This window comes from Pseudonaja textilis, chromosome 4, assembly GCF_049901715.1.
Source record: "Pseudonaja textilis isolate UNSWEBS1 chromosome 4, rPseTex1.2, whole genome shotgun sequence".
Classification (NCBI taxonomy): domain Eukaryota; kingdom Metazoa; phylum Chordata; class Lepidosauria; order Squamata; family Elapidae; genus Pseudonaja; species Pseudonaja textilis.
Genome location: NC_141993.1, coordinates 49,231,957 through 49,246,530, shown reverse-complemented (window position 1 = coordinate 49,246,530; position 14,574 = coordinate 49,231,957). Strand labels below are relative to the sequence as shown.

Below are 14,574 nucleotides of genomic sequence, written 5' to 3'. Positions count from 1 at the left end.
TATATTTATGCACAACTTGGTCATCGGTTTATTTTCCCCCACAATCCAAAGGTTATTGCGACATTGGAATTTTCCAGAGATTTGTCTGCTGGAAAAGCACTGCACTTCCAGTGACCTTTCAGGTGATATAACTAGCAGAAACAGTATAATTAAAAGTGTGGACTAAGCCAGACTTTATCCTCAGAGTTTCTTAGATAAGTTTTATACCAAAATGAATGCAGTTGTTCATTATGTACACATGGCAGCATTACCCAACCTGAGAGGAATTGCATTGTACTCCCCATCATCCCCAACCACAGAATAACAAGAGTTGGAAGGGACTTTGGAGGTCATCTAGTCCAACCCCCTGCTTGAACAGGAGAGCCTACTCCAAATATTAGCCTCTATCTAGGATGGAACTCACAACCTTCTGATTGTGAGGCAAGAGCTCCACCTCTAGGCCATCAGATCTGACAGCATGCTGAAAGCTATTCTTTTTGAGAATGATGAGAGTTATGGTACGGTTTTCCAGAACAGGTCAACTGATGAGAGAGTTTGAATTTTGGATAAAACATGAACACACAAATTTGGACATAGAAGTGCAAAAGTAGCCACCCACCTATTTATTCTGATATGCACATTTCGTTTTAGCACAGCAGAAGATCTAGAAAATTTGCATTTCTAGATGGGGACACTAATCACAGAGCTCCATTCTCTTTTCTCATGTACCTTTATAATGCTAATATATGATTTGATTCATCTGCCTCTGTAATTAGACATCCATGGCTGCAGATCAGTCTTCTAACTTGATTTTATGTAGTTATATTGGACTTCATCATACTGAGTTACCAATAACTTTTAATTTCTGCCTGTAGATTAGGATAGTCAGGAGTGAAAGGAATGGCAATTTGACATATTTAGAATTGTGGGGTTGAAATTCAGTTAGAACCTTTTCATTATTGTAGCTGATGTGGAGGAGGGGGCTAAAATCAGGAAAAAAGACTAGCTACTGAAAGCTGTAACTTGGAAAAGCCCATAGCAAATTTGTTAAATCTATCTTCCCCAGCATTCTTCTTTAGTGGCAGTAGTTTTGAATCTCCAATGCTGCATAATTTGGGCAGAGAGTATGTCCAGGGTGATTGGAATAGCAGTTTGCAGTAGACTATTACAGGTTTCTGACTTCAACCACACCTAATTAGCCTGTTTTAACAATACAATATTGGGGAAAAATACATCTCTCATTATTAACTTATCAATAATGCAAATACTCTGAGAATAGGTTATGGGGCAATTCTAGTGAGTCACAATTTCACTGCCCCTGAGGTATTATGTTTACTTCCAGTTATTTATTTTAAGAAGGTTCAAACAAAGCAACAGTTGGTTGGTGGACAGAAAACTAAATCCAGTGATTAGATGCTGGGTGAAATGGGTTGTATTGAGAAAGAAGGGATAATAAATTAAACATTGTGCTATAGAAGATGGGTCAGAACCCATTCTCCACTTTCTATTTTATAATATTTACTGTTAATGTGATTTTTATATTTTTATAAAATGTTTATATTTTTTCTGTGAGTTTTTTTTTAATATGTGGTTTTACACATTTGTGGTGCACTACTGCAAGATGCTTCAGTGAGAAGGGCAGCCATATAAATTTTATGAATAAATAAAATAAATCAGGATAGAATATGCAATATTCAGACTAATAGACTCAAACTGTAGGAAGAAAAAGGTAGTTTCAACGTTAAGAAAACTTTCCTAAGGCAAGTTTGATGCTGGAGTCAATTGTCTTGAGAAGCAGTCTGCTTTCCTTTAGTAGAAATTAATTACCCATATACTTTAGTCATTAGACAGAATAATGTCTCCTCATGATTCAAATACTTTGTTGGGCAGTAGGGAAAGAATGGTGGCATGATAGGTTGTGTTGTCATCCAGTTTAATCAGGTGCTTTGTAGAGTGTTTGAAACAAGCATCCATACTGAAACAAATTTAAGCTGCTAGACAGTTTGGCTTCTGCATATGGAATCAGTGAGGCATTTGGTCCACTTTCAAAGTATGTTGTGTTAGTCCTGCTGAAGACAGCTTGAGATATTATTTATGATGCCATAAACATAGCCAACATCACTGTATTAGGAGAGATCAAAGCTTTATTCATTCCTAAACCTTGCAAAATTGCTTTGTTCTGCATTATTGTTTCCCTGGTAAACATTAGTCTGATAAGTTTATCTGAGAGGCTGAATCCCTAGTTGGTGAATTCTGTTGATTCTCTTTTTACCAGAACAAAACTGTGTATCATTTTTATTTCTCCAGAAGACGTTTTGAGGAAGGAGAAGTGTTGAAGCAGCATAGGGAACACTCTGGCTCTCAAAACTGTCTCTACCTTTCTCCTCGTGTTATTTTTGACCATAAGAGTGTTCCCAAGCATTGCTGTATCAGGCTCCCCAGTGAAATGAAATCCTCTAATGGCTTACAGACTTTAATGGATAGAATCCCTCCATCAGCCCACCACAATCAATCACCCTATATCTGTGGTTGTGCCAAAGAATGGGCTGTTTTTGTTTTTGTTTTCCTGACTGCTGCCCAACAGAAAACGGGACAAAATGAGGTAGGTGAGAGTTGCTGAATCAAAAGACTGTTGATGCAGCAAGAAAAAAAAAACATGGAAAACAACCAATCATCTTCCTATATTACAAGCTTCCAGAGAGGTTTTTTGTGTTAATCTGATGCATCTTAAAGCACCTTGAGAACTGATACATTTATTATAGCATAAGCTTTCATGACTCCTGAGAAATAAACTGGTGGGGAGTAAAAGAAAAAACACAGGAAAATAAAACGAGAAGAGAAAATTAGTGATTTATTTATTGATAGTTGTCATTCACAAAACAATTGTTCAACCTGATTGTTCAATCAGTGCTTCTCAACCTTGGCAATCTGAAATCATCTATGATGTTTGGACTTCAACTCCCATAATTCCCCAGCAGCAACACTGGCTGGAATTCTGGGATTTGAAATCCGCACATTGTAAAGTTGCCAAAGTTGAGAAACACTGATAGACAGTCTTGAATTAGTTTATTTATTTATTTATTTATTTATTTAATTTTGATTTATTTTGATTTGTCAGTCGCTTACAAGATAATAGGTATAAGTATATACATAGTTATGAATACATGAAATGGGTTATATAAGAAAAATAAAAGAAACAATAAGACAGGGACGGTAGGCACGTTGGTGCGCTTATGCACGCCCCCTACAGACTTCTTAGGAAAGGGGTGAGGTCAATAGTAGAAAGTCTAAAGTTAAAGTTTTAGGGGTTTGGGGAAGAAACCACAGAGTCAGGTAGAGTATTCCAGACATTGACCACTCTGTTGCTGAAGTTGTATTTCCTGCAATCAAGTTTGGTGCGGTTAACCTTGAGTTTGTATCCATTGTGTGCTCTTGTGTTGTTATGGTTGAAGCTGAAGTATTCATTGACAGGTAAGTCATTGCAATGTATGATTTTATATACCATACTTAGATCAGACTGAAGACGGTGTAATTCAAGGTTTTCTAGATCTACAATTTCAAGTCTGGTGGCATAAGGTATTCTACAATGAGTACAGGAGTGGAGAACTCTTCTTGTGAAATATTTCTGGATTTCCTCAACTGTGCTAATATCAGATATGTAATGTGGGTTCCAGGCTGATGAGCTGTATTCGAGTATTGGTCTAGCATTTATATATATATAAATGTATGGTATATAAAACTTAAGAAAACAAACAAATATGTATGTATGTATGTATGTATGTATGTATGTATGTATGCATGCATAATGTGTCTTATGGTGAGTTTCTCCCCCAAAGAATGACCATTTTGAGGTCAGCAACGAGATGTTCTGAGCTAGTAAAATGTTCCCTCATTGATTTTTTTGAAATTATCATGTCTGATTTCTTCCTGTTCATTATTTTAAATAGACCTAGAAAACTTTATACAGTGTAGTCCACAGTGCTAATATAATATAATCACCCTACCAGAAAATAATGGAAGTTATATTTCATCTGGAGGACACTGTTGAGGTAATTCCCCATTAGGAGAATGAGCGCACATAGGGAGTCGTTTGCCCTCTTCGTTCTACAAACAAGTTATGTTGTGGTCTGTAAGGTGCAGAACGTTTATGCTCGACAGCAGCCAATTTCAGCATAGTTTGGAATCTTTTTTTAACAAATTCAGTCCCATTATCAGTAACTAAAGTAATTACTTTGCTCCTCATTTTTCTCTCTGCAAATCTTAGCCAGTTAAAGAAATGTTGAAATGTTTCTGTTTTTTCATGAGATAGCAGAAACTGTACCGTGAGTAATGATCCATTATACTCAAAACATAGCAGGCACCTCCCAAACTGAGTTTCTTAGGACCAATTATGTCAGCAAACAAACCTCTAAAGGTTCTTTGGCCTTAAACCCATTAAGTCTGTTTGCTGGAACCTTGCTTTTCTCTTGGCTACAGGCATTACAGTTTAAATACTTGCTACAGGGTTTTAATTTTACTCCCTCTGACAATTCAACAGTTTGTTTCAACATTTTGAAATTCATGTGCCCCAGACGTCTATGCAGTAAATGTATACATTCATTTTGTGGCTTAACATTGTCAAACCGAGTTAGCCATCTGCAACTGGTCATCATGTATAACATATAAATCATTCTCTAAATTAGCAGTAATACTTTTACCCTCTTTCTCTATTATAAAGTTATCTCCCCTAAAGGCCACTACATAACCAATATTAACTAAAGCCCTTACTGATAACAAATTAAATTTCAGTTTAGGTACATATAACATAGTTAAATGCTCGTTTATATAAGAACAATATGCAGTACCTTCACCAGACGCTTTCATCTTCCATCCATTTGCCAATGATACATGTTGCTTATTTGTAGACATCTTTACAAACCTCTCTCTATTTCTAGTAATGCACTGTGATGCTCCACTATCAACAACCTACAAATCATGGTTTACAGTTGAATTGCTAGACATAGCTAAACTAACATTCTTCTTAGCCATCTGGTGATTACCAGTATTCTGTCATTTTCCCTTCTTACAGAATTTAGCTATATGTCCCCTAGCCCCACAAGAAAAACATTTCCTAACAGTATAGGCAGTTGAAGACAAATCCTCTTCTTGTGGTTGTTCCTTTCTCAATTGGTCTATATCCAGCCGTCTTCTTGCCTCTTCTAACTATCTTCCGGTTATGTCAGTCAATGTCAGTTTATCTCTTGTCAGGACTCCCAGTGAAGATACATAATCATCATAACTTTCATCCAATGAGGAAAGAATTATGTAAACTTGGTGCAGCTCTGAAAATATCAGTTCCTTTTCATGTAGCTCCTGAAAAGTTCTTTTCATAAAGTTTAAATGAGCTAACGTATCTCCACCTTTCAGAAGACGTGCTCTAAACAGTTTATGTGTAAGATGTATGTATGCACCTACACTGTCACGAACATAAATCCTCTTCAAATTCTCCCAACACCTAGCAGCAGACTCTTCTCCACGAATATGGACTAGCTGCTGGTCACTCAGTGTTAATCCAATTATACAAAGAGCTCGTTCGTTGTTCCGTTTAAAGTCAGCTAACTTCTTGGCATCATCCTCATCATCTAGATCCCAAGCATTTACATCTGGTGGATTCTGAACTACAGTCCATAACCCTTCCCTACACAGAAGTAGACTGCACTTCATAGACCAGGAAACATAGTTTGTTCCATCCAACTGGGTTATCAGTGATAGACTTGTTGACAGGTCTTGTGCCATCTTTACCAAGACAGTAAACCACAATTAAACAGTAAACAGCTGTCTGGATATGGTACTGTGTATTCACACCAACGCTCAGTTATCTGAGCCTGGTATGGTCTGGGTCCATAACCAGTGTTGAGGTAATTCCCCGTTAGGAGAATGAGCGCACACAGGGAGACATAGTGAGAGTGGTGAAGAATAACACACAACCAGCACACAGATACACTGTATAGTAAAATGTAGGTTTTTACTTCCAGTACAACCGTTAAGCAAAGTTCAGCGAACAGTCCAAGTCATTCACGGTTAAAACTCTGGGAAAGAATACACCATAAACCTTTATCTTTACTGTAATCGTCATAAGCAAAAGACACTTTATTATGATGCAGCAAAAATCTTTTTCCAGACCTTCCCAATGTCTTTCGTTTCTCTACCAATCTATTGATACAGATAGAAAATACAAAATTACAATTGTAATAATAGACTAGACTAGACTAGACTAGACTAGAATAGAATAGACTAGAATAGAATAGAATTCATTTTTAGCCAAGTTTGATTAGACACGCAAGGATTGTTTCTGGTACATAAGTTCTTAATGTACACACAATAATAGTGATATCATTAACATAATCATTGTAAAATACATTCATCATAAAACATTAAGATGCAATACTTAGTGATAATCATGGATACTAAGCAATCAACATAAAACATACTAGGATACTTAGTAAACAATAAAAATCATAAGATACAAGCAACATAGTCATAAGAAGATAGGTAATAGGGAAGATGAAAATAGTGATGGTAATACTGCCTTTTTAGATAGTTTGACAGTTTTGTGGGAATTAGTTCTTTAGCAGAGTGTTGGCATTTGGGAAAAATGCCATTTGTGTCTAGTTGTTCTAGTGTCAGTGCCCAGTAGCATAGTTTTGAAGGTAGAAGTTGAAACTGTTTATGTCCAGGATGTGAGGAGTCTCTAGGTATTTTCACAGCCCTCTTTCTGGCTTGTGTAGATTACAGGGCCTCAAAGGAAGGCAGATTGGTAGCAATTATTTTTTTCTATAGTTATCCATTGAAGTCTGTGTTTGTCTTGATTGGCTGCTGTGTCAAACCAGACAGTTATAAGGGTGCAGATGACAGGCTCAAAAATTCCTCTGTAGAACTGTATCAGCAGCTCCTTGGGTAGCCTGAGCTTTCTGAGTTGGCACAGAAATAACATTCTTTGTTGTGCTTTTTTGATAACCTTTTTGATGTTAGGTATCTATTTTAAATCTTGAGTTATAATAGAACTAGAAACTTGAAGGTCTCTACTGTTGCTACTTTGTTGTCTAGTATTGTGAGTGGTGGTAGTGTAGGAGGGCTCCTCCTAAAATCTACAATCATATCTACAATTTTAAGTGTGTTCAGTTCAAGACTGTTCTGGCTGCACCACAAGGCTAATTGTTTAACCTCCCGTCTATATGCAGATTCATCATTACCAGATTATTGAGCAACAGATATTCTCACTGCATTTTTTGATATTGGATGGAGAGAAGAAGGTCTAAGATGAAATTACTAAAAGGAAGTTTAGCTTGTTAGATAGTCATTGTTTATAATATCTGCTGAAAAGCTATACAAGTAATCCTTGATTTATGACCATAATTGAATCTGAAATTACAGTCATAGGTAGTTGAAGTTAAAAATGGAGAAATCACTTGACTGGACCAATTTTTTTTGCTTTTGATGGTCATTAAGCGAATGGCATAATCATTAACCATGAATGCCATGGTTGTTAAATGAATTAATTTTCCCGAAGGTATGTTTTCTTTGCCAGAAACTGAAAGTAAGTACCAGGAATCCATAAAACACATTGCAAATCACATTCATGTGATCATGGAACACTGCAGACAGTCGTAAAAGTAACCAGTTGCCAAGCAACCAGAATGTGACCATGTGTGTGGGGGACATTCATAACTTAAAAATAGGTTGTAAGTAGTTTTGGGGAGATCTGTCATAACTTCAAATGATTATTAAGTGACTATAAGTCAAGATTTACTAGGAGTTCCTTAATAGGCAAGCTTTAGTGTAAGCTAATCACACAAAAACACTAACTTTACACAACTTCTCATAAAAGCTTTTTGTAAATAGATACAAAATGCTGGGTTTTAATAGTTTAGGAAGGCTTCACCACAAACAATGGCATGCAATGCCAGGGATTAATGGTGTCTGGAGTGCTGTCCTTAGAACCCCTTGTTCTGAAGGACATCCTTGAGACTATCCACAAGCCTCAAACTGGCTAACTCATTGGTGGTCCAAAACCTGGACACATTAATAGGAAAAGACCATAGGGCAGCTTGAAAATCTGGTGTTATTGATTGTGGCTCTTAAAATGCTGGCATCAATAATTCAGAAGAACAATTGGCAGCAAACAGAGTAAGTGTGTGCCTAAGTGAGGATGTGACAGAGTTTGCAGGGAAGAAAGAAAAGAAAAAAGTCCAACTACAAGAAGCTTGCACATAATCAAGTCTGCAAGTGGACACTAGACAAAAATCCTGATTGAAATCGACAGAGTGATTCTGTGCACTAGGAAGAAGGGGATCAATTAGAGAACCAGCTGTGGGATAAAAATGTGAAATAAGGTGGTAGGAAGCTACCGCTAATCAGGGGGTGATCTTCCTCCCCACAAAAAAAGTGCTTCTTTACACTTCCCAGCAACTTCCAAAACATCTTGGATAAGGAATGGGAATGCTGGCATATATCAATCAGTTCTGGAAAGAGATCAGAGGAGACGCTTCCAGGACCTGCCTTTTTTTTTAAAATGCAGCTTTCTTGTTCGGGTTCATGTGCAACATAAATATTGATAATATTAGGCACCATGGAGCTTCTGAGAATAATTTGATCCACAGTGTGAAGCAGCTTTCTCTTGTAATGCCTGTGGTGAAATCCAAATTATCAATTTAGTAAATTTTAGGGTAGACTAAGCTTTAAAAGAAAAGCACACATTTATCAGAAGTATCATTGTCAGCTAGGATACCATGCCTTTTAGCCATTTTGATGCTTCCTATTTGTTTCATGCCCACTCTTTGGAATTTATTTTCATGGAAAATGAGCTAAAATATGTTTTTTCAAAACCTTTCTCATCATGTTTTGCAAATGCAGCATATAATTACTGATAATTCTCTATCGCATACATTTCAAAGAGGATTTTTAGCCATATCAAAAAGGTGCCAAGCCCAGTTGCAAAGAGCCAAAGCAACGATGAGAATTTTACATGAGATAATGAAAAACGAAACACATTCTAGGTTTGTTCTCATTTACTTACTCTAAGATTTCAGTTTATTTTAGTCTTATCGGCTTCTTGGCAGTGTGTTTGTCTTCTTTGCCTATCACACCTGCCATGAGATGAACAATGTTGCAAGGGGTTTGTTTTGGGAACCTCTTGGTGCCACCTAACCTCTGTATAAGCAGTAGCATTAGACTACTTTACAGTAGTACTAGACATTTTGTAAGGGCACTGACCAATGTTAATGATATAATATTTTTAGGAGTTAAAGTAATATTATAGTTATAACTTTTTGCCCTTTCCAGCAGTGTAAAAATATAGAGGCATAGTGCTTTTCACCAGCCATAAGTGGTGTGAAACACAAGAAATCTGTTACTAGAATAAAAGTTAGTGCAGAAAAAAAATGAAATACAATTGTAACATAGACAGCAAGAGGCATGAATTCTCATTTAGGTAGGAATGGGATAATGCATAATCATTAGTTTATATTTTCAGGGTTGAAATCACAAGTCGAAGCTTAAGGGACTTATAAATGCAGAAAAACTGGAGTAATTTAACCTGTTCTGTTCCAATGTTTGGCACTATCTTCCTTTCCTTTTCTCTAATATTTTATTCATATACTTTACGTATTTTAACATATTCATTTATAGTCATCAGAATAGTCTGTCATTTAAAAATCTATTTAAAACATACATATTTAGTATAAAAATAAGGGGCAATAACAAAATCAATAAAATAACACTATAACACATAGTAAAAAACGAACAATTTAAAGAATTGTTAATCAGTGTCATCTGGCATTAAAAGTAGAATCAGTGTCATCTGGCATTAAAAGTAGGTACTAAATTTAGTGTCAATAAATTATAGTCAATTGCTTGGATGCCATAATATGAGTCAACTGAGTAACTTATAAAGCCACACTTCCCATACAACATGTCTGAATGAAAACTACCAGCACTGTGGGTACTAGAGTTTAGGGTACCACAGGGCAGATGCCAGAATAGAAAATACTTGTCTCCTGAGTGCCATCAGTTATAACACCTAAAAGACAAGGACCTACAATATGCTTCGGCTAGACCTGATGGGCTTGGCAGATGTAATCAGGAAGAGCGGTTCCTCAAATAACCTAACCTAATAACCTAACTTAATGTTAAAGGCTTTAAATGTTAAAAGCAGCACCTTGCATTGGACTCAGAAGCAAACTGGATACTAGTGCAGCTCAGACCAGAGGTATAACAAGTGCCACTCTAGGGCCACATGTAACTGCCTGCATCATAGCATTCTGTACCAGCTAAAGTTTCCAGATACTCTTCAAAAATAGCCCCATACAGTAGTCTTTCCAGGAGTTGACCAAACCATAAGTGACCATAAACAAAGCCTCCCAATCCAGACAAGGGTGCAACTGGGGCACAACATGAAGTTGTGCAAAGGCCTCCTAGTCGTGACTGTCACTTGTTCTTCAAACAGGAGTTATGAGTTCAGGATGAACTCCAAGTAGATCCCCAAATTGTGCACTGGGTCTGTTTTGGGCAGTGCAACTCTACTCAGGAGGAAAGATGATGCAGTCCCCATATTGGCAGGCCCCAAACCCACAGCTACTCAATCTTGCTAGAGTTCCACTGAACTCTTTTGTGCCTTATCCAGACCCCTGTCACCCCCAGGCATCAGGATATGATATCAACAGAATTTCTCAGTTTGCCAAAGACAGGCAGACATGTATAACTGAATATTATCAGTGTAACGATGATACTTAACCCCATAATGATGGATGAGCTTATCCAATGTCTCCCTATAAATATAAATAGGAACGGAGAGAGCATTGAACTCTATAAGACCTCACATAATAGGAGTCAAGAGCAGGATCTCCCCAATCACCACTGACTGGTGTTGACCCTGGAGAAAAGGAGGAAACCCAGCACAATATTACAGTAAGTTTAATTCACTCTATTCTTTGAACATATTTTCTGAGGTAAATTACATTTTTAATGGCTGACCTCAGAGGGCCTATAATAATTGTACAGAAGATAATATATTATCAGTTAGTTAGAATTCTATCCATTTTCCACTCAGAGCTTAAAGCAGTTTACCTGGGAATTTCCCTTCATTTTATTCCCATAACAGCATTTGAGATACTGTAGGTTAATCTAAGAGAGGAAGATTGGCTGAAAATCATCCTGTGAGTTTCCATAGCTAAGGATGGCCTTGAATCTAGGTTTCCTTGGTGCTTATTCACACTATAACCACTGTGTTGCAGTGGCTTTATCACTTTCATAAAGCAAATTCTCTTTAGGAAGGAAACTTACATGCACTGAAATTGATAAGATTATGATTCGGAATGTAGATACTTACATAGCTGTGTTCCTTTTGAAGTTTTATAGTAAATTCTACTACATCTACATCCCAGCTTCCTTTAAGCTGGTGATCAGTGATTATGATCCCATTGATAATATTTTTCTCATATGATTACTTTTTAAGAAGGTGAACAGAGAATTCAGGTTAGCTGAGAGTTTAAAGTCTATGCCATGAAGCAAGCAATCCTATAATAGGATATAGTAGGATGTACCAGAAAGGGATAATGCCCTCTACTCACACACTAAATATAAGGGTAATATGTGAAAAGTGAAAACAGTCCAAAGGTCCTGTCACCAGAGTTAACATTTGGGGAATATTACATGAGACTAAACAAAGGATCAGAGGAAAAATTGGCATGAAAGAACAGGCCAAAGTAGGAAGCTTCTGCAATTCAGGTTCACTAAGGAATAGGGGTGGAAATATTTGTACAGCCCAGAATTAGCAAGGAATCTGTCCAAGCTCAAGGGATGGACAGATGAAGACGTAGTGGACTTCTGTTCAAGATAGCAAAGGGATAATTTAGTTCTTGTAGCTATTTCTGAAAATTAAAGATATAGTAGCAAAAAAAGCCCTTTAAGATGTCCCTACATAAGTTATTAAGCAACTTACAGGAATTCTAACCATGGAAAGTGAAACTGGCAGTTTCTTATGCAGTACTTTCTATCTAGAAAATGCCAACCAGAATAAAGCTATATTTGCTGGGCTGATTTATTATTTATTACCCATTTAGAGGTTATTTTCTGGGCAATTTGTTCAAAAAGCTGTGTGGTCATCAACTGTTGCAAATGCAGCTAAGCTTTCCAGGTGTGTGCTTATAAAAGGGTGACAAATGATGTATATACAATTTGTGGGAATCATCTGTCTCTTTCTAGTTAATATCGTCATAGAAATCAACCAGTTTAATGTGTGCATTAGATCTTAACAAGGACAAAAATGTGTGCATGCTTAAAGAGAGAGTGACTAGGTTTTTAAAGTTATTATTTCAAGTGCAATTATTATTTGAAGTAGCTGCCAAGAGAGTAGGTAATGAACTAATGAAAGCCAGGACAGCAAAAACAAACGAAACACAGTGCAAGTGGTTTCCTATACCACTTATTATTTTGAAGTGCATGATCAGTTGCTGCATTCTCAGTGCTTTTGCTCAAAAAGCTATGTTACTATGTTGTTTTCTAAATTTTGTTTTAAATCTTTTTTACACCTGCTCCAGACTTATGCATATATTCCTAATTGCCTTTTAGTTTTCTCAGATTTAGAATTACATTTTAAAACTAAGACCTGCATTAGTATGGACACAAATGTAGTTTTGTGCCTCTTTAATGTACAAGACTACAAATGGCAGGAAAAAATGAATAAATAAACAAAATGTCACCTTGCAATTATTTGATTTTCATGCCTGAGCTGAGAATGTGGCAGGATTCAACTATACTATTAATTTTATTAACTATTCAGCAATTATGCAGCAGAGCATAATAGTATGATTCCAAGTATTGATTCCTTGATTCCACAAAATCTGTTAGAATATTATTACATACACTTGGGCTGCCCAGATACGAAGTTTTTTCATGATGTCACTGCATGCTCAGTAAATGAATCCATGAGACTGTTAAATTGTGACTTCTAAATGCTGCTGGGGGAAAAGAGGACACATAAACATCTGTGCTCATTTCCCTTCTCATCTTTTTACCGTACAATCTCCTGCAATCCATTTTGTTTGAGAGGAATGATTATTTGTTTTAGGGGAGTGTTGCTCTGTAACCAAGCTGGACTTTTTTCTCTTTTTTTGCAGCACTGAGATTATGCATGTTTGTCTTCTCTGATTTCTTCCATGTTTATTATGACTGACACCTAGGGAATGATTGCGGTAGATAAAAGATGCGGTGATATGTTAATTCCTTGTGGCGATTGTCATTTTTTTGCAGGCAATCCGTCTGGTCATGCTAAAAAAGCCCTGAAGCAGCGGTTCCTCAAGCTGCTCCCCTGCTGCCGCCAGCCTAAATCCATCCCCTCAATCAGCGAAAGCAAGTGATACTTCGTGCCTCTTTATGTTCTCTGTGCTGTGACATTATAATATCCAGGAAGGGGGAGAAAGATTCCCTCTGTATAGAATTTATATAAAATCCTTAGATAGTTCTTTTCTTAAAACAAACTTTAGATCAGGTATATTATAATAATAATGATATGTTAGTAATACCTAAGATACAAAACGGATACCCAGGCAGATTTTCTGATTTGAGCCACTAATATTGTACCGTTGCTTGGAGGTGGAATTGGGTCATTGCTACCTGCTGCAAGTGCTTACTACAGTGTGCAGAACTAATATGGGCATCAAGTTTGTGTATTTAATCCTAAAGTACTGGCTAACTCTTGCTGTGGGGTCGATCCTTTCCTTTGCCTATTTGTAAACCAAGCTTTGTAGATGGGCTTGTTGTGTTATTTATTAACATAATGCCAGATACACGTTAAGAATGTGCTTAATGTCCTCATTTAGGAAATTGCTCAACTCATTACCAGTAATAATAGTTGTATGCTACTGTCAAAGCCTATCCTATCCTTCCAGGATGTTCTGTGATTTGTGCAGTTTAAATAGTCCAAATGATAAGAAATAAACTATTTTTCTTTCCACTCTTTTCTGATTTTTAAACACTTTTTTATTCTAGCTAGCCCGTAGGAAAATATTGACTCATTAGGGAGCTTTGCAATATATCTATTGTATATGTATTTATCTGCACTCACTCACTTCCCTTCCATATTCACTGCTAGTAATGTACTGAAGATTGTCTTAAACTGAGAATACAAGGATTCTTTTGCAATTTTCAATAGCTTATTAAGTTCATTGTTATGATTGACTAAATACCCTTGAGTATCTCTGTGATTTACAGATGTCAATATGCACAGTGACTAAAGGATAGCATTAGAGTTCTACAGCTTCAGATTTCTATTTACATATTTGTATTTGAGCCTAGAAAACTGGTGGAGAGATATATATGTAGCAATGCTTGTGTGTTGTACCTCTAACATTTATTCTGTTGGCTATTGTGAATTTAGTTTATGGTTTTACTTGCCTTGCAACTAAATAAATGATCTATCAGCAATTTAACAAAAAGACTGAATGTTTTTAATGCCTGAAACTTTCTACCCTTTGTCTTAGAAGGTGAGACATTTCTTTTCTTTTTTCTTTTTTTTGCATTAAATCACTAAGAGACTGTAGGGTTTGGCCTTAGTGCAGA

General features: G+C 36.6%; 1 protein-coding gene across 5 annotated transcripts in view; it reads left to right on the top strand.

Annotated features, from left to right (window-relative positions):
• The window catches only part of KCNIP2 (potassium voltage-gated channel interacting protein 2), a 113,433-nt gene that overhangs the window by 91,600 nt on the left and 7,259 nt on the right, over positions 1–14,574 (top strand). The window contains exon 2 of one of the 5 annotated variants that reach the window (XM_026701168.2): positions 13,267–13,365. The exons of 3 other annotated variants lie outside the window; for them this stretch is intronic. In XM_026701168.2, the coding sequence (XP_026556953.1) occupies positions 13,267–13,365 (99 nt within the window). Of the gene's footprint in view, positions 1–13,266; positions 13,370–14,574 lie in introns of all 5 variants that reach the window. One more of the 5 variants, XM_087932875.1, reaches the window with a different exon arrangement.